At 58.7% G+C, this 22,182-nt stretch overlaps 1 protein-coding gene across 2 annotated transcripts in view; it reads right to left on the bottom strand.

The window, feature by feature from the left end:
- SLC13A3 (solute carrier family 13 member 3) overlaps positions 1-22,182 on the bottom strand; it is a 56,314-nt gene that overhangs the window by 9,470 nt on the left and 24,662 nt on the right. For both annotated transcript variants that reach the window (XM_002721218.5, XM_051844967.2), the window contains exons 4-10: positions 17,845-17,911; positions 12,879-13,064; positions 11,176-11,301; positions 8,892-8,987; positions 7,314-7,418; positions 5,110-5,207; positions 2,773-2,885 (exon numbers count right to left, since the gene is read on the bottom strand). In XM_002721218.5, coding sequence (XP_002721264.1) covers positions 2,773-2,885; positions 5,110-5,207; positions 7,314-7,418; positions 8,892-8,987; positions 11,176-11,301; positions 12,879-13,064; positions 17,845-17,911 — 791 coding nt within the window. The remainder of the gene's footprint in view (positions 1-2,772; positions 2,886-5,109; positions 5,208-7,313; positions 7,419-8,891; positions 8,988-11,175; positions 11,302-12,878; positions 13,065-17,844; positions 17,912-22,182) is intronic.

Raw genomic sequence — 22,182 nt, 5'->3', positions numbered from 1 at the left:
GTCCTCGTGGGCTTTCTCTCCAGGAAGACAATCAGTGCAGAAGTGAGCGGGGGCCGCAGGGTGGATGTGGTGCGGGGCACAGGAGCACGGTGGTGATGGGATGGGGAGCAGGGGCGGGGCAGCCCCGGACGCGGTGGCATGAGGAGCTGAGATCCGCAGGGTGAGCGCTCGGCGGGCTCAGAAGGATTTTCGACAGACACAGAGATGCAAAGGTCCTGGGGTGCAAATGAGTGTGTAGAGGAGCAGCCAAGGGCCAGAGGGCCTGGTGGGGGAGGCAGTGCCTAGGTCAGGGCGGCGGGCCAGGGCTCAGCTGTGCGTGGCCTCGTGTGCAGGCCCAGGGAAGCCTGAAGATCACAGAGTCATGAGCGGAGGGTCCCCCAGCAGGAGGACAGCGTGGGCTCCAGCGAGCTGCCCGAGCCCAGTGCCACCAAGCTGGGCATCCATCCTTGGGACCAATAATGGGGAGCCCACGGCCCCTTCAAGGACCCCCAGGCCGCAGGGGGCCTGGCTATGGGGCCTGGCCAAGGGGCTGGGCAGGGGCCCGGGGCCAGGCACCAGGCTGTGCACCAAGCATTCTGGTCGCGCCGGGGCCAGGCTGCGGCTGCCTGGGCAGGAGATGGTCCCGGCAGAGGCTGGGCACAGGGGCAGCAGCTACACAAAGCCTCCGTTGAACAGAGAGCCCGGCCAGCTGCCCCGGGCTGGGCTAAGAGCCAGGCTGCCTCCCGGCATGCTCCGCGGACCTACAGCCCAGCCCCCCAGCGCATGCTCTGAGGAGCCTCTGGGCCCAGGGCTGCCTCTCCAGGCCCACGCCGGACTGTTTGCGGTGACCTTCCCAGGCCAGGAGCCCCCGTGTCACTCTGGATTCGACCTTCCCTGTCCCCAACATCCAGTCACAGTCACCTGTGCAGCTGTGACCTCTGGGCTCCCATACATGGCTCAGGGACCCGGAAAACTCCCCGGGGGGCTGCCACTGTGCCTCCTATTTCACAGATGAGGGGACTGAGGCCCGGAGGGGTTCAGCAAGAAGGGGAGGCACTTTGATTCCAGCCCCCTTGAAGACCTGGATAGCAGGCACTTCCTCCAGGAAGTCTCCCCTGATATACCCTCCTCCCCAGTCACAGGCAGTGGCTTCAAAGGTTGGACCAAGTTCACAACCTCGCTCTGCTACCTTGAGCTGTGTTACCTGGAATCAGTCACTTAACCTCTCTGGGCCACAGAGTTCTGAAAACGGAGACAAAAAACCGTGCTCTGCTTGCCTCTCCTTGTTCCCTTGGAAGTCTGTGCTCTTGTTCACGCATTATTGCTTTAATGAACAAAATAAAAACAGAATTCGTTCATGAAGGGAGCACCCGTTAGAAAAGCCGAGTCTCCATCCAGCCCGCCCTTGGCGGAGGCCCTGTCACCAGCCCCGGGGGCACGGACACCTGTCTCGGATGGAGGGGCTGAGAGACCCACGGACGGGTGCTGGCGGGGCACGGCCAGCTCAGCCGGCCTCACAGCCCCCTTCTCCCTCCGCCCCGTCCCGCGCCTCTTCTCCTGCCGCGGTGACCCCAGGGCCGTAACCTCACGACCTCTGCTCCCTGATCTCCGCGGGTCCCGGAGCCCGGCCCACAGACACATCGGGGAGCAGCCGAGGCGTGACCACGCGTGCCGCTCTGACGGCTTCTAACTGGCTGTCCGGGAGTCAGCTCCTTCCAGAACCACCCCCACCCCCGCGCCCCATTTAATCCTCAACTCACAGATGAGAGAACAGCAGTGCGGGGATCAGGGACCCTGTGCGGAGAGACCGAGAGAGGCGGGCGGAGCCGGAGCCTGATCCCACCCCCACGCCCCACCCCCACCCCGGGGCGTCCGCCCGCTGAGTCAGCACCGCTCACATCCAGATGAACGAAGCAGAGAACTCTCAGGCCCCCGGACCTGCATCTCCGACAGCCCTTAGCTGGTTCTGGCTCCAAACGCCCGGGTGCACCGGGGCGATTTCCCGGTGAGGGCCGAGGCCCGCGCCATGAGCTCTGGCTTCGGATCCCGGCTCTGCCACCTGGTGACGCCGGTCACTGAGCGCTCCCTCGCCCCTGCTGTAGAATGGGCTCAGCAGCAGCGTCTACGCAGGTGGTGCTCACGCAGACGAGCCGGGCCAGCGTGGACTATGAGGGGCCAGGCTCTAAAGCCAGAGTTCAAATCCAGCCCCTGACTAAGCAGGGGGCATAGCCTGACCCTTCCAGGCCTCAGCTTTCCTCCCTGTAAAATGGGGCTAAAAGCATCCTCCCGCTCTTAGGGGTCTTGTGAGGATTAGATAATGCATCCACACACTTCCTCTGGGTGGGACCAGAGCCCCAGGGCCCCGCCCGAGAGCCTCTGCCCCCTGGCGCCTCCGCCCCGCACAACACCAACCCGGAGCTCTGTGTCTCAGTGGCTGAGCGCGCAGACTCAACCAGGCAAGCGGCCTGGGGTGCTAACGCGGGCAAAGCGCATTGAACGGTGACCGGCAGGAGGCGCGCGCGAGCCCCTCTTCTTCCTGCGGCCTTGGGTTGGGGTGGGGGCGGGGTCCGGCCTTGCTAGGGTTAGGATTAGCCTTACGCCCACACCTTGTTCCTCTCTCTGCAGCGCCAGCGACAAGTGTGGCTACCCCACCCCCCACCCCGCCCGGCACCCGAGGAGGCCGGCGGCTCCCAGACACTGCGAGCGGCCCCTGCCTCCTGCTGGCACTGGGGCCGGGGCGCCCGCAGCCCCACTCCCACCACCCTCCCCACCCCGCCCCGCGCGCGCTCTTACCTCGCAGCCCTTGGCCATGGCGAAGCCGCCTCCCAGGAGGAGGATGATGTTCCAGGGCACCGTGTCCTGCGCCTTCTTCCACGTCAGCAGGGGCTCTGTCTCCGTGTTGGGGGCTGAGCAGAGAGAGAGGGGCCCCGCCCCCACTCAGCACCAGCCCCCGGCCCCCAGCCCCGTCCATGTGGGGACACCCAGGTTCCCAGGAAGCCAAGGCCTGGCTCCAACACTGAGTGAACATCCCGCAACGTGAGAAGTTTCTGGAACAAGGCAATGTGCGTGCAGGACACTGTTTAAATCCCCAACCGACCTCTGCTCATTCACACACACACACACACACACACACGGCTTTCTTTGTTTTTGAGTGTGTACAGAGAGGGCAAAAAGAAGAAGGAAATTCAGAGAAGTGGAAACACAGGGCATCTCTGGCCCCTGCATTATGGGATGGCCTTGTTTCCTGAAAAGCAGCAGCGGGGAGACCAGCCAACCTTCCCTGGCCAGGCTAGCAGTGGCTGACTCAGATGGAGCAGGCCACACGGATGCTCTCTGCTGTGGCTGCTCCGGCTCTGCTGTGTGGAGGCAGCCAGGGACAATCCAGAAACAAGGGGCATCGTGGTGTTCCCATAAAACTTTATGTAAAAAGGCAGGTGGTGGGCCGGGAGCCTAGGCCCAGAGACAGATCTGAGCTGTGGCTCACTGCGTGCCCCTGGAAAGTGACGGGGCCTCTCTGAGCCACAGTCCCTCAGGGACACATGGCACAGTGACACCGAGAGTGACACAGGAGGGCTGCTTTTCCAGCTGGCGCAGTCAGGGAGGGCTTCCCTGGGGAGGCAGCATCGGGACAGGGTCCTGAACGAGGTGACGGAGTGAGCCATACTGATTTCTGGCAGAGAGGAATTGGGAGTGGTTACCACCTTCATCGTCAACCACTTGTCAATAACACACACAGTGGGCCGGTGCCGCGGCTCACTAGGCTAATCCTCCGCCTAGCGGCGCCGGCACACCGGGTTCTAGTCCCGGTCGGGGCGCCGGATTCTGTCCCGGTTGCCCCTCTTCCAGGCCAGCTCTCTGCTGTGGCCAGGGAGTGCAGTGGAGGATGGCCCAGGTGCTTGGGCCCTGAACCCCATGGGAGACCAGGAGAAGCACCTGGCTCCTGCCATCGGATCAGCGCGGTGCGCCGGCCGCAGCGCACCGGCCGCGGCGGCCATTGGAGGGTGAACCAGTGGCAAAAGGAAGACCTTTCTCTCTGTCTCTCTCTCTCACTGTCCACTCTGCCTGTCAAAAAATAAATAAATAAAAATAAATAAATAAAAAAAATAAAAAAATAAAAAAAAAATAACACACACAGTGCCTGGCACGCCGCAGGCCTGGATCGACCATAGAGTGACCACCAACAGAGAGAGGCAGGCACAACTCTGCGCACAGAAAAGTGGAAGACGGAGGGACAGGTGGGCTAAGAAAAACAACCTTGGCCTCTCTCTAACTGCGACCATGAGAAGAAGCCCACGTGCGAGGAAGTGGACAGTGCGCAAGGAAGTGACCCCCGCGGGCCTGACAGCTGGGGAGGGCGAGAAGGAGCAGACGGCGGCCCGGAGCAGGGGCAAGCGCCAAAGCACCACGAGGCAGCGGAGGCTGTGGAAAAGCAGCGAGGACAATGAAGCGGAAGCTCTGGAGACCTCCAGACTAGGCGGGGGGGAGTGGCGGAGAGGCCGAGGGAGCGGCAGGTGGGGCCGGCGGAAGGGAAGACAGCGGCCTGGGAGAGGAGCGCGGGCCACGAAACCGCAGAGCCCCGCCTCCTGGGGGCCCAGCCCCGCCTCCTGGGGTCCAGTTCCCGCCTTCTGGGGGCCCACCCCTGCCTCCTGGGTTTTTAAATTTTTTTTAAAGATTTATTTATTTGAAGGACAGAGTTAGAGACAGAGAGGTCAGCCATCCACTGGTTCACTCCCCAAATGGCCACAGCACCCAGGTCTGGGCCAGGCTGAAGCCAGGAGCCATGAGCATCATCCAGGTCTCCTACGTGGGTGACAGGCACCCAAGGACTCTGCCCATCTTCTGCTGCTTTCCCAGGAGCATTAGCAGGGAGCTGGATTGGAAGAGGAGCAGCTGGGTCTCGAACCGGTGCCCGTATGGGATGACGACATTGCAGGCAGTGGCTTAACCTGCTACACCACATTGCTGGCCCCCTAAGCCCTGACCTTGGTGATGACCTTGGGCAGCCCTCAGTCTCCAGCCCGGGTAACTGCTCAGGTCATGTGGGAGGTATAGTGGCGAGGCCCCAGCCCCCAATAACCGAGTCTCAGGCCCAGGCCCAGACCCAGGAGAACCCAACCTTGACCATCTTACCTTTGAAGTCAAACCACCACTTGAGGGAGGGCTTTTGGGACGGGAAGAAGAACAAGATGGTGACAATGGCCACACCGGTGACAGCATCCGAAAGAAACCTACAATGAAAAGGCCCCAAACTATGTGACCCTGGGCATCTCAGCAGGCCGTGTGCGGGCAGATTCGCAGATGCGGACTGGGGACCCGGCTGTTGGAGGCCGGGCCACTGCACTCTGTCCTCGCTGCTCTCGGCAGGAGCGCGGTGCCCAGGGGTGCGAGCCTGTGACCCCCAGGCGCCCAGGGCATCTGGGGGCTGCTAATGGGGCTCATCCTCCCCATTCAGCCCCTAGGAAGAGGGGCTGCCCCACAGAGGGGAGAACGGAAGGTCACAGAATCTGGGGGCCAATACCACCCCCATACGTCACCCTAACCTGAGCTTTGTGGGACCCCTATTTGTCAGCTTGTGCTTGATTCCTCCTGGGGTGGCCAGCTTACTCACTGGACGTGCAGCCATTCCTGCCACCCCGCCTCACAGCCCGACCGGCACCTTCCACACACCCACAGCGTGGCCCTCAAGGGAGCTTGGCGGACAAGACGCTCTGGGGCAGGCGCCTTCCATCTCAGATCAGGAATTGAGGTCAGAGAGCAGAAACGAGCTACTCAAGGCCAGACCATGGCCTGGGAGGAGACGAACTTGAACCCAGAGTTCAACGAAGCTCAGAGCCCAGTGCTGACGGAGGCCCTTGCAGCTCACACGTTTGGAGAAAAGACCAGGAAGGACAGGTAACGCCCTCATGGAAAACGGGGACCGAGCCGGAGCGGCGCTGGGCTCACAGCACCCAGCGCCGGGTTTCAGAACTCCCTTGGACATCCTTGGTCTGGCTACTCTGCCTCTAGGAGTGCGCCCTCAGGAAACCAGCAGCTCTTGTTCACAGACTATGTGCAGGAACGTGCCTTAACAGCAAGGGTTAAAAAAAAAAAAAAAAGGCAGAGGGGGTGGGCGGGACTTGTTCTAGGGACGAGGTTCATTGAATTCTGTCCCATTCATATTATGAAGCACCCTGTGTCTGCCTTAAAAAAAATAAAGATAGAAGATAACATCAGTCTTTCTGGCCTGACATAGAACTACAACCTAGACACCTCGTAAGTTCTTTAAAAGGCAGTTTTATTTGCGCTGTGGGATACCTCCTCATGGGGCAATTCCAACAAGGAACTGGTTAAATACTGTGGGGCGCCCATTCTACAGAACACAGTGCAGGGTTTGAAAGGAATGGAACCAGAAATAGCAAGTTGTCTATGACCATAGCAGTGTATTTTCTTTTTTTTTTTTTATTTTTTTTATTTATTTGACAGGTAGAGTTACAGACAGTGAGAGAGAGACAGAGAGAAAGGCCTTCCTTCCGTTGGTTCATTCCCCAAATGGCCACTACAGCTGGCGCTGTGCTGATCCGAAGCCAGGAGCCAGGAGCTTCTTCCCAGTCTCCCATGTGGGTGCAAGGGCTCAAGCACTTGGGCCATCCTCCACTGCCTTCCTGGGCCACAGCAGAGAGCTGGACTGGAAGAGGAGCAGCCAGGACTATAACCCGGCGCCCATACGGGATGCCGGCGCAGCAGGTGGAAGATTAGCCAAGTGAGCCATGGCATCAGCCCCATAGCAGTGTATTTTCCAATCTTTTGTTACATGTTAAAAACTTGGTGTTTTGATGTGATTCTTTCTAGCTGATACGTGTGCATTTTATTGAGGTATAATTAAAAGGCCTACGACAGAGCCAGGACTGGGCCAGACTGAAGCCAGGAGCCCGGAGCTCCATCAGGGTCTCCCATGTGGGTCAGGGGGACCGAAGCACTTGAGCCATCATTGGCTGCCTCCCAGGACGCACTGACAGGACGCGGGTGCAAACAGAGGAGCTGGGACTGGAACCGGCACTCCCGTTTGGGATGTGGGTGTCCCAAGTGATGGCTTGACCCACTAAACCACATCACCTGGCAACCACGACATTCCTAAATACACGCGTGGCCCACGCCGTGTTTCTCTTGGATGGTGCGCGGGGAAATCTGGGATCGGCCCAAATCCAGCAGACACAGCCCCCATCAAATCTTGCTCCAGCCACAACAGCAGAATTTGACGTAGTTGCCCACCCACTCGTTCTCAATACCTCCCCGCCCCCCAGCAGCCAAGGGCTGGAGCCGAGTCTTCCGCAGGCCCCCGTCCCCCCGAGTCTCACCCGGGGGTGAAGAAGCTGGCCCAGCCTGGGATGAACTTCGGGTCCCGGGAGAACAGCAGGATGGCGAACATGCAGAACAGTGTGAACACGGCCTGCTCGGCAAACCTGTGGCACGGATGCAGGGGAGTAGGTGAGCAGACGCGGCCTGGGCAGGGCTCGGGCAGGTGCTCCTGGGCGTGGTGGGGCCCAGGCCCCGCCTCCGGGAAACTGAACCAGGTCAGTCGGTCAGTGCCCAGCGAGCCTCCAGCGTGAGGGTGGGGGTGTGCGAGGGAGTGACTCACAGCCTGGGACCCCCCTCCCCCAGGGCCCTTCCTGGGCACCAAGCCATCCCCTTCCACAAACCAAATCATAACTACCAGGGCTCTCTCAGGGGCCTGTGGAAAACCGGGAGACAGAAAACAAGAAACAAAGAGAGACGGAAAAGCAGAAAGACAGGGGAACAGACCGACAATAGGAAGGCAGGGAGACAGGCACAGTTACACGGAGGGAGCCACATACACACACGGGGACAGACAGGGACAGCAGGTGGCGGAGGTGGGACAGAGGCACTGAGGGGCAGACAGGGACAGCAGGTGGCAGAGGTGGGACAGAGGCACTGAGGGGCAGACAGGGACAGCAGGTGGTGGAGGTGGGACAGAGGCACTGAGAGGGGCAGACAGGGACAGCAGGTGGCAGAGGTGGGACAGAGGCACTGAGGGGCAGACAGGGACAGCAGGTGGTGGAGGTGGGACAGAGGCACTGAGAGGGGCAGACAGGGACAGCAGGTGGCAGAGGTGGGACAGAGGCACTGAGGGGCAGACAGGGACAGCAGGTGGTGGAGGTGGGACAGAGGCACTGAGAGGGGCAGACAGGGACAGCAGGTGGCAGAGGTGGGACAGAGGCACTGAGGGGCAGACAGGGACAGCAGGTGGTGGAGGTGGGACAGAGGCACTGAGAGGGGCAGACAGGGACAGCAGGTGGCGGAGGTGGGACAGAGGCACTGAGGGGCAGACAGGGACAGCAGGTGGCAGAGGAGGGGCAGACAGACTGAGGGGCAGACATGGACAGCAGGTGGCAGAGGTGGGACAGAGGCACTGAGGGGGCAGACAGGGACAGCAGGTGGCGGAGGTGGGAGCACTCAGGTGGTGGAGGCCCTGCCCATCTCACACTGAGCAGGGGCCCACAGAGCATCAGCGTCTTGCCCAAGGCCACAGAGGAAGTTGTGGCAGAGCCAGAACTTGAACCCAGGCCTGCTGAAGCCGGGTCTTTCCGCCACCTGGGAAACATGTTAAATGAGCTCCTGACAGCCACTGGCGATGGTGGCAGAGACCCCGGGGAACCAGGAGGGAAAGGCTGCCGTGGGTGGGGAGGTGGTGGCAGGTCTCCGCCTCGGGCACACACCTCCAGGGGCTTTAGGCTCCTCAGAGCGACCACCCCAGCACCCAGGCAAGAAACAGGCCAATCGTATCAGCCCCCACCCAGCCGCCATCTCCAGGCCCTTGGGCCATTGGTCTTGAAATTCCCCAGGGAATGAACCTCTGTGGGTCCCAGGCCAGGCCAGCAGGTAGCTCTCTCCCTGCCCCCAGGACCCCCACGCACTTGATCGGCCCCAGGTTCTGGAATTCTTCCCGAATCACAGCCCGAGCCTTGTCTTCTGCATCAGCTCTTATATCAGACTTCTTCTTCCTCCAGCTCCTGAAAGAGAACAGGCAGGGTGGGGTGGCCGCTGCGGGTGGGACCAGCTTCTCACCTGCTGGCCGAGCCTGTCCTCCCTGATCTGGGCGGCCCAGCAGGCCGAGGGCCAGTCCCCTGCCCGGCTCCTTTCTCACTGCATTCTCCCCTCTGCAGCCTGGTTGATCTCTTACGATAGAAATGGGATCCGTCACAGACTCCTGCCTCATCCTGCACACAAAATTTCATTCCAAATCTGTTGAAGGCCTGCACACAGGAGCTAAGCCACAAAACTCTTAGAAGAAAAATAGGGGTAAACGGGATCCTGGGATGGCGACCGCTGTCCCACCTGACACCAAAAACTCAGGCCACTTGAGGCAGGTGAATCGGACTCTGGGAAAACTTTAAAGCGCTGGGTGTTGACCAATGGTGCTAGGACAGTTGGGTGGCCACCTGGACCAGGGGCTGAGGTCGCATCCATACCTCACCTGAGGATGAAACCCAAATATACAGAAGCACTAGAAGACAATATGTGGTTTGTAAACTAACTCCTATACTAGGAAAATGTTTCAGAACCGTAAAGGACATTTCGGAAGCCAGATGAGAAAAAATGATAACTTCACCTACAGAAACTTTTTTTTAAGAAGAATTCTGCCAGAGGCCGGTGCCGCAGGTGCCCCGGGTGTTGTGGGATGCTCACTGGCACCCCTGGTCGCGGCTCGCTAGACACCTATAGCACTTCCTTAGCTGGGACAAACAAAACGGCTCCAACCGTTGTCAGGTGTGCGTAGGTGTGGAGGCTAGAGCAGAATAATCCCCAGTAGAAAGCCTCTGTCTCCTTCCCTGGCCTCATCAAGCCCCTCACCCAGTCGCTGTACCTCCTCTCAGTTCCAGAACACCCCCTGCTGCCTCTGGCCCCAGGGCCTTGGCCTTGAGAACCTGCGGCTCTGTCCCCCTGGAGTGCCCGTCCTCACTCCCCTCTCCCTCCTCCCCGTGCTGAGTTGAGTCAACTCATGCGTGACCCAGTTCAAAAGTCAGTTCCCCAGAAGGTGTTCCTGACTCCCCGGACACACTGCCCCCTGCACTCTCCTCTTCCTGTCCAGCACCACGTGGCTGGCGATTCCTGGGTGTCAGCTGCTCACGGTCAGCCCTCACCCCCACCCCCACATCCCCAGAGGAGCCCACGTGCAAGGACGTGCACGCAGCAGGTGCCTGTGGATACGGCTGAGTGAAGACGGGCTCCTGGCCTGAGACCGCCTGTCACCCAGCAGAAACACTCTCCCTAGGTCTCCCTCTGCCAGCATCGTCTCCTCCACTGCTTCCTTTGTGGCCGCAAGTGCAGAGCAGGTAGATGAGACAAAGGCCTGCTATTTCAGCCCCAGTCCCGAAGCTTTACCTGCCTGCCCTCATTCGGCCTTTAGTCTGGCCAGAGCTAAATTCTGTCCTCAATCAGCAAGATCACATGGGGGCTGGCATCTACCCCCGAGACTGAAACACCTGCATCCTCTCTCAGAGGACGTGGGTTCAATTCCCAGCTCCTGACTCCAGCTTCCTGCTAATGCAGAGCCTGGAGGCCGCAGGTGATGGCTCAAGCCGTCGGTTCCTACTGCCCACATGGGAGACCTGGATTGAATTCCAGGCTCCTGGCTTTGACCTGGCCTAGCCCTGGCCAGTGCAGGCATTTGGGGAGCAAACTGGTAGATGGAAGAGCCTCTCTCTCTTTCTCTCTCTCTCCACCTGTCTGGCTCTGTACTTCTCAGATTATTCAGAAAATTAAGGCTCATCTGGGGCTGTCGGAGAGACATTAGCTCTTCCCTGCCCCCCCCCCCCCCGCTAAAACTTCCTGGTCATGAGGGTCGGCTACCATCTGGTCCTCAGGCCACCCCGGATCACCTGCTGGCTGGGGCCCTGGGAAACCAGAAACGTGGCCCTGCCCAGACCTCTGGGCCGGAGTGGCTGCCGTAAAGACCAACGCTACTCCTAAGGATGAGTGTCAGGGACACTGACTGAGGGCCAGGGTGTGGCGGGCAGAACAGGACGCGAAAGGGTGACCAGCAGCCCCTGAGCTCCCGGGAGGAGAGTGGGACTGAGGGAAGCCACTCACCAGTGAGCAAGGATGCCTGGGAGCCGGCACCGGGGAGACCGACTCTGAAGTTCACGGTTTTCTGCTCCCTCCCCCGCCCCCACCTCCCAAGGAGAACGCGAGTGGTACCTCAAGCTCATCCCCCCGTACAGGAAGGAGATCCAGAGCCAGCCCAGAAGCAGGAACAGCACCACAAGAGGAAAGGCGAAAATGAACCAGGAGCCGAAATTCACCACGTCGCACTGTGGGAAGAAACTGGAGTGGGGGAGGCTGGGTCAGCCGCGTTCATCTAGGGATGGGGTCAGCGGCAGGGGCACCAGCAGCATGAATCAAAGGGGAGCCAGAGTCTGGCAACAGTTGTAACCTGTGCTCTCCCCTGGGGGATGCTAGATGCTGAGCTGGGGGTGTGTGACAGCGGGCGTGATGCTCTACAGCGCCCCCTGGGGGCAACACAGGCCCCGGAGGGAAGCAGGCCAGGTTGGGTGATGGTGAATGGACCTGGGGTCAGCCGCCACTGGCTCCCCACTGGTCACCACTCATGAGTGCAGGCCCAGTAAGCCCAGGTCTGAGTTTTCACTTGCAATTATGGAATTCTTAAGTGTTGACAATGCACTGAAATGTTTTGCACGCATGTGGGAGCCAAACAAGACACGTGTTCAAGCCGCAACCCCTGCCTTCGGCTCAGTGTAGCCTCGTAGGCACGGGAAGCTGTGGGTGAGCAGCAGGCACAGCCGTGGGGTCGCTCTTTGCCACGCAGAGTTTGATCTCAGTTTTGTTAAGACACCAGCAAGCCTCAGAGGACGACGAGCGACAAGGCTCGATGCTGGCGCAGGTGCGGGCAAACGAGCAGACCCCTGGCGCTTGCCCGCCAGAGTGATCTTGCATAGTGGAGGATTTGGTGAACACGCATCGAGCACTAGGGATACACACGCCCTTCTACCCAGACCCCCCACCACGGGAAATGCACCTTCACAAAACCTCAGCTGGAATCCGGTGGGGAATGTGTGTGCTGGACTGCAGCGGGGGAAAGTGAGTTACAAAATAATGTCTAAGAAAGCGTGAGCAAAGCCACGCACAGACATTCCAAAGAAGTAACTAAAGCAAACGTAGTAGCAGTTATTGCGCCAGAAGCAGGCAAACGAGCGAAAACATTCATAAAGTGTCTCGTGAGATTCTGAGAGACATTTACTGCCTTCTTTGTCCTTTCTACAGTACAGAAGTATGCCTCTGTACTAGACAACTAGCAAATTAGAATAGCTGTTTTAAAAATATTACAACATCAGATATGTGGTCAGTGACATTCCTCACAACAGAGGAATAATAATCTTCAAATGGAAATAATTTAGTGAGCCCCCGACTTACCCAAAAGAGGAGAATCTATAGTCATTAAAAATTATGTTTTCTGCAACATGTCAGTGCCAAAGTCAGACTATAAAACTCTAAGCAGTATGATGACAATAAGGTGAAATATTTACACGTTTGATGGACATAGAAAAGACCAGGAGGAGGCCCAGAAGAACGTTAGTGGTGGAACTGAAGGCATTTTCTCCCTATATTTTCCGAGTGTCCCGAATTTCTCCCCATCATTTTATAATCGGAGTAAACTCGTTTAGGAACTGATGTCCCACAGACGTTCTTTGGCATCTATGGTGCGCCCTCCCCATCAGCCTAGAGATTTCTGAAGGGCAGGGTGCTTGCTGGGTGCTGTGCCTCCCGTGTCCCCAGGGAGACACCCGGGGCTCGTGCCCCAGATGCTGAGGGAGTGAGGGGAGGAGGAAGCTGAGGGGCCCTGGGGGCGGCGGGGAAGCCGGCGGCGAGGACCCTGGCTTTACCTCTTGAGCTGGCCGAGCAGGATGAGGTTGGGGGCGGTGCCCGTGAGGGTGGTGGTGCCGCCGATGCTGGCCGAGTAGGGGATGCAGATGAGGAAGCCCTTCCAGATGTTCCTGCGGTACTCCTCCTCCCGCTTGGAGTCGGCCGGCAGCTCGGGGGGAGCCTCTGCCTCCTCGGGCCGCTCTTTGCTTGAAACAAACCCAGAGAGAAGCCCCTGAGACCCGGGTTGAGCTCCTGGCCTGGCCCCACGGAGAAACAGGCAAGCACGGGGCAGGGGAGGCGGCGGCGGCGGGGCGGGGGGGGCTTTCTGGAAGGCAGTTTGGCAGAGCGACCAGCAACCCTAAACGGTGCCATCCTTCAGCTCCGATATTCTGCCGAGGTGAATCCCAGAGAGATCAGCAGACAGTGCTCCGGGGGCGGGTGCCTGGGAGGCCTCTCTGGCGTCAAACAGGCACTGAATGGAAGACAATCGAGACGCCCACCGAAAGCAGATGGGCTCAGGAAGGCCTTGCTGGCTGGGACAGCAATGAAGCCTGAAAACAATGGTCTGGGGGCAGGCACTTGGCACGATGATGAAGCCATTGCTTGGGATGCCTGCGGCGCAGCGTGGCTCCACACTGTAGCTCGCGCAGGCCCTGGGAGGAAGCAGTGACGCCTCCGAAGGCTGAGTCCCTGCCACCCACACGGGAGGCCCAGACCGAGTTCCTGGCTCCTAACTCTCAGGTCTGACTGTTGCAGACATTGGGGAGTGAACCAGCGGAAGGGAGATGGATCTCTCTCTCTCTCTCTCTGCCTTTCAAAATAATAACATTTTTTAATTTTTAGAAAAGATTTATTTATTTATTGAAAGGCAGAGTTACAGAGAGGCAGAGGCAGAGAGGGAGAGAGAGGTCTTCCATCCGCTGGTTCGCTCCCCAGATGGCTGCCACGGCCGGAGCTGTGCCCATCCAAAGCCAAGAGCCTCTTTCTGGGTCTCCCACATGGGTGCAGGATCCCAAGGACTTGGGCTATCTTCTACTGCTTTCCCAGGCCATAGCAGAGAGCTGGATTGGAAGTGGAGCAGCCGGGACTAGAACCAGCACCCATTTGGGATGTCGGCACTGCAGGCAGTGGCTTTACCCGCTATACCACAGCACTGGCCCGATAAATAATATTTTTAAATGATGATTTAGATAGGTGGTTATTAAGATGAGAGATGTCCCTCATACAAAGTAGAGTGAGCAAGCAGGTAACTATTTAGGCTTTTGCTGTTGGAAGTTCACCTATGCCACGTCCTCATGTGGACGATTTCATGGACACACGGGCGGTACGAAAGTCTCCCGCCATCTGCACCAAGTCGTTTGGTGCTCTTCTCTGGGATGCAGTTACGGATTTCCCCCCCTCTTTCCTCCTTATTTGCATGTTCTGGGCTGTTTTCCTCGTGGGGTAATAGGGTTTGGGAAAGGACGAGATGCAGGGTGCTCACTGTATAATTAAAAGAGGACACTGACACGAACAGCTACATTGAAAAGACCAACAACACACTTCCCCAGGCGGAGCAGCTTACAGAACCGCACACGTGGCGCTACCAATTGCTTATTTTCAAAAATGCATTTGTGACTTCTGGGAGACGTGGGGAAACAGTCGAGAATGGTTTTCCCTTAACTGCTCTAATCTCTCTGGAAGTGAGAGGCTGGGAACAGCCTTTTTGTTTAAGGGCACTTTTTGATGGTGCTATGAGAAACGCTTACACGCAAGTAAAACTAGAGTAGCCCTCTGTGATGTCGCGAGTTTCTCAGTTAGCTTGACTGCCCCATCATCTCACAGGGCACATGGATCTCAAACACCCTGCGAACACCTTCAAATATATCCAATGTTTTCTCATCAATTACACCTCAGTAAATCTGGAAAAGAAATTAGAAATTTCAAAAAGAACAGCTCCTATGCAGCAAGACCATATTTTAAATTTTTAGAGAACTTATTTATTTATTTTGCAAGTCAGAGTTACAGAGAGAGAATCTTCCATCCACTGGTTCACGCCCCAGATGGCTGCAATGGCCGGCACTGGGCCAGGCTGAAGCCAGGAGCCAGGAGCCTCACCCAGGTCCCCCACGTGAGTGGCAGGGGCCCAGATACTTGGACCATCTTCTGCTGCTTTCCCAGGCCGTTATCTGGGAGAGCTGGATCGGAAATGGACAGCAGAGACTTGAAATGGCTCCCATATGGGATGCTGGTGGTGCAGGCAGCAGCCTTACCCACTATGCCACAATGCCAGCCCCTAACTTATGTTTTAAATAAAAAAACATTTTTTTCTTGAAGAATGAGAGGTCACTCAAATAGCCCCTGGCCTGAATTACGGCATAAAGGACTTGTTCCCCAGAGGGCACGGGGACACATTCTGGGGTCCGAGGACTTGGTTTCCAGCGTGACCATAAGTCAAAGTCCAGAACCCAGTGGCACAGTCTGACTTCTCCAGGGTGAGAGACCCCAGCAGGAACTGTGGCCTCCCTCAGACCTGGGGACCGCAACCAGCCTGAGCCTCAGACGGAGGACCAGAGAGGAGACAGAGCCCATGTCTGGCCAGTGTAACCCCTTCTTCATCCAGGGGGAGAAACCGGGGCCCAGAGAGGGGGAGGGGTTTGCATCCAAGGGATGTGGACTCCCAGAGGGTGGGGCCTGGGTTTTCCAACAGACCCAGCATCAGCTCTGCACGGCGAGGGTATGGGATGCACGCCCAGGCGGCACACACGCTCCGGGCGGGGCCAGGCACAGAGCCCACGTCTCAGTCGGGCTCGGAGCCCCTGCACACTTCCAAGAAGAAACACAGGCCGTGGAAGGGAACAGACCTGAGATCATGCCCCTCCTCTGCGGACACCCTCCAGCTGCTCTCGCCTCATCCAGAGTCAAAGCTCCAGGGCCAGGGTTGCAGCGCAGCCGGGTAAAGACGCTGCTGCAATGCCAGCATCCCACCTGAGTGCCGGTTCGAGTCCCGCTGCTTTGCTTCCAATCCAGCTCCCTGCTAATGGCCTGGAAAGGCAGCAGAGGTTGGCCCAAATGCTTGGGCCCCTGCCACCCACATGGGAGACCCGGATGGAGTTCCTGGCTCTTGGCTTTTTTGGCCTGGCCCAGCTCTGGACATGGTAAGTATTTGAGGAGTGAATGAGTGGATGGAAGAGTTCTCTTTTTGTCTGCCTCTCCCTATCTCTATCACTGTGCCTTTCAAATAATAAACAAATACAAATTTTTAAAGATTTATTTATTTGAAAGGCAGAGATACAGGGAGGAAGGAGGGGGGAGAGAGAGGGAGGGGAGGAGGGAGGGAGGGAGGGAGAGAAAGGAGAGAGAGATAAATCTTCCATCCACTGGTTCAGTGTCCAAATGGCCATAATGGCCACAGGTGGGCCAAGCCAAAGCCAGGAGCCTGGAGCTTCTTTCAGGTCTCCCACATGGGTACAGGGCCCAAGCACTTGCCCCAACTTCTACTGGCTTTCCCAGGCCATAAAGAGAGATGGATCAGAAGTGGAGTGGCCAGAACTTGAACCAGTGCCCACATGGGATTCCAGCACCGCAGGCAGACTCTTAACCTTCTGTGCCACAGCACTGGCTCCTAAATAAATATTTTTAAAAAACAAAGTTTGTGCAGCCGGCGCCGCGGCTCACTAGGCTAATCCTCCGCCTTGTGGCACCGGCATACTGGGTTCTAGTCCCTGTCGGGGCGCCGGATTCTGTCCCGCTTGCCCCTCTTCCAGGCCAGCTCTCTGCTGTGGCCAGGGAGTGCAGTGGAGGATGGCCCAAGTCCTTGGGCCCTGCACCCCATGGGAGATCAGGAGAAGCACCTGGCTCCTGCCATGGGATCAGCGCGGTGCGCCGGCCACAGCGCGCCAGCCGCGGCAGCCATTGGAGGGTGAACCAACGGCAAAGGAAGACCTTTCTCTCTGTCTCTCTCTCTCACTGTCCACTCTGCCTGTCAAAAAAAAAAAAAAAAAAAAAAAAAAAGTTTGTGCCCATGTTGTGGAGTAGCAGGTAAAGTCATTGCCTGTGATGCCAGCATCCCATATGGACTCTGGTTCTAGTCCCGGCTGCTCCACTTCTGACCCAGCTCCTTGGGTTGGGAAAAGCAGCAGAAGATGACCCAAGTGCTTGGGCTCCTGCACCCATGTGGGAGACCTGGATGAAGCTCCCGGTTCCTGGCTTTGGCCTGGCCCAGCCCCAGCCATTGTGGCCACAGGGAGCGTAAACCAGCGGATGGAAGATCTGCTTTCTCTCTCTATCCTTCTCTCTCTGTAACTCTTTCAAAATAAACTAAGAAATCTTAAAAAAAGATTTAAAAAAAATCACCACCAAATGGCAATAACATAGCCTTAGCACCTTGGGCCTGGGCAAATTGCTGCATCAATACTGTCAGGGAAGATTCCGAAACAACCCCATCCGCTGGGCTCCTAGACCGTGTCCGGCTGGTGAGTGAGGACCAACAGAGGCTCAGAGTGGCCAGGGGTTCATCCAAGTCACACAGGAAGTGGCAAAGCCACCGTCCCAAGTCAGGTTTGTGTGACTCCCAACTTCACGCCCTTGACTTTGCTACCCTGATGAGCAGGATACGCATGGCTGAGTGTGCTGTGTGTGGACCACATTCTATGCCATGTGGATGGGAAGGGCCACTACGCCTGCACAGGACACACATGACCCTCGCCTGTCCCTCCTGCTCAGTGACCATGTGACCCACACTCTCCTGCTCTCCATAGCCCCTCCCTTCAGGAGCTCCCCAGCTCCTAGGGGCTGAGTGTGCGCACCTCCCCTACCCACAGCTGCCTTTATAGAAAGAGGCCATCCAAGTCCACACCGAAGCCACGGGCAAGGACAGTGGAGACAGGCACTGGGCTGCTCGGGAGGACCTGGGGATGGGAGGGGACGGCTGGCAGCACTGGATTCTCATTCGCCGTCCCCTTGCGTCCAGCACAGGCTCCTCTGGGAGTGTCCCTGGGAACTTACTCTTCTGTGCTGGCGAGAAATTGCATCTCCGTGGGCACAGTGTGCAGGCCGTTCCTCCGCGCCGCAGCTAGGAGGCAAACACGAGGTCTTTAGTGCAGTGTCGCGAGTGGGACAGCAGCGTCCTATTCTCACGTCGTCCACCAAGTACGCGTCTCCTCGCTGCCCAGGAGCCTGCGCCGTTCACCGATTAAAGCAGCGAGAGGAAGAGGAAGAGGAAGGAAGGGGGAGGGGAGAATGGAGAAAGAGAGGGAGGGAGGGGAGAGGCGGGGAGGGGAGGGAAGGGAAGAGGGAAGGGGGAAAGAAGGCAGGCAGGCCCTCACCATTGCACCCTGCTGTCCCACCACCCATCTCTGCAGATGGCACCAGAGGGCAGGGCGTTAGCCACGGCAGCTCCACAGGCCATAACTCAGCCTGGGCTTGCCTGAGCAGCCATCACCAAAGGGTGACTTGGGAAAGGCCAGCTACGGATGGTAACGGGTCAGCAATGGGTGGGTGACCCCAATCACCCACCGCTCACCCAAACGCTATGTATCAAGCACCTACTATGAGCTGTGAACTATGAGCTCAGGGTACTAAGTGCACAACATAGAACAAGGGCCCCTCTCCCACGGAGGTTATGTTCTAGAAAACAAGAACATTTCAGGCAGCCACGGATGTTACGGAGGGAGCAAAACGGGGCGAAGTGAGGAAAGAGAGGGCCAAGCTGCAGGGGAGCAGGTGGGCTGATGTGTTCCGGGGAATGCGAGGGCGGCTGCCCAGGCTGGGGCAGGGGTCGCAGAGACACTGAGCAAGCATGGGAGGTGGTTATGTTTCAGGTCCTCTTCTGAGATAAGAGCCTGGTGCCGCTCTGGTACTGTGCTCTCGGCCCACGAACCTGGCCAGCATCTGCCCGTCAGCAAATCTTTCCGAGACACTTCCAGTGTGCCTGGCACTGAGTGCTAGGACACGGCCCCCACGTCCTGGGAAGTCCCTGTCTGGTCGAGGGGACAGGTCGTGGTAGCTGGGGTCTACCAGGGGAGGGTTGATGTGGAGAACCAGAAAGCAGGGAGGGCACAGTCATTCTAGGGTGAGACACTCTTCAGCAAAGTCCCCCGTTGAACAGGCACCCAAAGAAGGCAAAGGGGAGACCAGGCAGGTACCTGGGGCCGTGAAGAGCAGGTGCAAGGGCCCTGAGGTGGGCGTGTGCCTGGTGCTAGGGATGCAGAAGGCCAGCAGGGCTGGAGGGAGGAAGAGAGTGAGAGGAGGTGTGTGACAGAGATGGCGATGGGGTAGGGGTGGCAGGAAGGGGAGTGGACCGCATAGGGGTCTGGGGAGTGGACCGCGCAGGGGTCTCTGGGCTCACAGTGAGGACTTGGGCTTCTCCTTTGAGCCAGTCAGAGTCAGGCAGTGTTTGTGCCGGAGGGGGTCAGGTGACGACCTGACTTTCGTTTTGGAGTTGCCCCTCTGCTTCCCAGGGGCCTCTGACAATGTTTGGGGGATAAGAGAAAAGGGATGAACTCGAAGTCCCTCCAGCCGGAACCACTTTGAAGGGCCGAGGCTGTCTGTGTGGCTGCTCGGCGGCCTGTGTTCCCATTACAGCTCCATCACGTACTCGGGGCCCTTGGGTCAGTGGCTTCCAACAGAGGCCGGTGCTGTCCCCGGGAGGCAAGGAGCAATGTCCGCAGACAATGTCCCTGGTTATTACCAAGAGGGAAGCTGGCGCTGCTGCTGGCACCTGCTGGCTAGAGACCAGGATGCGGCTGAACACCCTACAACCGACAAAGAGCCATCCCCATCCAAAGTGCCAATAGGGCTCCAGCCGAGGGGCTGGGCATAGAGGCCCCGTTCTTTAAATCCTAACATGGAAGGAATGACTCTCCTCGGGAAGAATTCACTCGGGAATGGAAGAGTTAACTTAGGCAGGGAGCAGCAAACCCGCTGTGTAAGAGCCAGAGAGCAAAGCGTTGAGGCTTTGGGAGCCCAAGGGTCTCAGTTGCATCCACACAGCTCTGCCATTGTGCAGGAAAGCCACCGAGGGTGGCCACACTGTTATCTTTGGACGCTGACATCTGACTTTGATGTGGCACAAAAGAGTTCTTTTGATCTATTTACAAATATTGACAATGTATCCTTAGCTCACACAGGGCACCAGAGCGGAGAGCTGGGTGATCAGGTGGCCCTGGTGCACCAACCCCCAAGGCAAAGATCTTCACAGGGGGTCCAGCAGGAGCAGGGGGTCAGGAAGGCTGGCGACCCTCACAGAGAGCTCCAAGGTGGCCCCTGATGCCTTGGCTGGAGTGACGCGCATGGCCAGGCTGGGTGGCCCTCCTGGTGGGCCTCCGCCATCCATCAGGACACCCACCCAGGGAGGGTCACTCTGTGGCTGTGGGAAAACCGGACAAAGCAAGGCCATCTCACAGGCTCGGCCAAGTGCAAGGTCACTCTGCCACCAAACACCGAGCGGCCCTTGCTTGCTGACAGGGTGACCGCTGCTTCTGGGTCCAGCCCCAGGGCAGCCTCAGGTGGCCGATGGCAGTAAACCTGAATGCGGCGTGGCTTCCTCAGGCCCCATCCCCCAGATGACCACCTGCGAGCGTGCATCCGCTCGTGGGTTCTCTGCCACCCCCTCTGACTGGGGCATCAGGGGAGTGTCTGGGGTCTGCTCCTGGGCCTCAGCCAGAGGGCCCGGTCCTCCTAAAGGACCTCTGTCAGGAAAAAGAACCCTGTGAGTTTCCCTTTCTACCAGGGTTCCCCTTCACCGTGGTGGTCGGGCCCCCAGCCTAGGCCCCTTCCCTGCCAACCCCCACTTCGCCCTGCCCAAGGCTGTTCCTCCCCTGTGCATATTAGGAGAGAACAGGACCCCAGGGCCACTGGCGATCCCTTACAGTGCCTCAATCTCCCCTGTTGACCCCCAGTGGGGGTCTGAAGGGTGCGCATCAAGTCAGCTCCCCCGGGCTGCGGGTAACAAAGGTGGTGGGAGGCACGGGGCCAAGTGCAGGGCAGTGAAGCGGGCAGTGGGGGATGTTAACCAGACGCTGACGGGGGTAGGAGCAAAGTCACTCTGCAGGGGACGGCCAGGCAGGGGAGCTCCGACCCAGTGCCCCCAGCCCCCGCCGTGGCCAGCGCACTCTGTACCTGCCCTCCCGGGGCCCTGCCCACGGCCACACACAGCATCAGGCCCTGGAGTGCCCGGGGCCCCGCTGAGAGTCTGTTTCCTGGTTCTGCCATGCGCGAGGGCGCCCCTATCTGAAACGTCCTGCAGCACAGGCCTGAAGTCACAGCTGGGGCTCAGGTCCCCAGCGGCTGCCCAGGCCCGGGGTGGGGACTGGGGGCATGTGCACCCACGTTTTCCCTGGTCCCCCCGGGCTTCTCCCACTCCCTTGCAGGACCTCCCACTCGGGGCTGGCATCTGAGCCGAGCCAAGAGCCTGGCAACAAGGCTGCCGTGCTGTAGCCAGGGCGGAGGCTGAGGCGTGCCGGGACTGACAGCGGCGTGCGCTTTGGCGGGAGGACCACGAGGGCCCCGCTTCCCCTCCGTGCACATCAGTCACGGGAGAGGATTTCAGAGCAGGCACGAGGTGGCTCTCGTGATGACAAAGAGAAGGAAGACGAAATTGGAAATAAGAAGATAGGAAGACCGTGGGGTGAGCACTTGTAGCCATTCCCCCAGGTCCACTCGGTGGCCCAGGAGGCCCCATGCAGACACAGCATGGGCCACAGTCTCCCACGGGACTGTCCTGGGCCCCCAAATCCCTGGTCAGCTGGGAGCTGGGTGCTTACAGAGGGGGGTCCGCAAGTGCTGAGGGAGGGGGCAGCACGGGAGGGCCAGGCAAGGTTCGCTGCCCTCCTCCTTGTATCTAGGGAAACTGAGGCCCAGAACAGCGCGTCATGATTGGGATCCAGGGGACTTTGGGTCGTGGTGGAACTGGGCTCCTACCTAGGGTGGGTTTGGCACATGGAAGGCCCTCATGTCAGATTCTGCACAGAGAGCCGCAGGGAGGGTCCCGAGTGGCCAAGTCAGGCAGGCTAACACCATGACTTCATTCCGTGCCCACAGCCACCTGGGGTGAGGCCTGTTACCCCCAGTTTGTGTCTGAGCACAGTGAGGCTTCTCTTGTCTGTGCATTAGTTCCACGCGTTTATTGAACAACTACTACACGCTGAGCGTGCCTTATGGAAACACCAGAACAATGTGCTGGGAGCCTCTGTCCTACTGCACAGGTGGGGAAGGACTCTCAGCAGGCCGGCGGCAGCACCAGGATGAAGAGCAGGGGGCAGTGGGCAGCACTTAAGCCAACCTAAGAGGCTGCCTGGTGGGCGGGGGCATCTTGGCCATCTCATCAGGAAAGACATGGGTGGC

Source organism: Oryctolagus cuniculus, chromosome 11 (genome assembly GCF_964237555.1).
Source record: "Oryctolagus cuniculus chromosome 11, mOryCun1.1, whole genome shotgun sequence".
Classification (NCBI taxonomy): Eukaryota; Metazoa; Chordata; class Mammalia; order Lagomorpha; family Leporidae; genus Oryctolagus; species Oryctolagus cuniculus.
The sequence above is the reverse complement of the archived record's forward strand: the minus strand, read 5'-3'. Positions and strand labels throughout refer to the sequence as shown.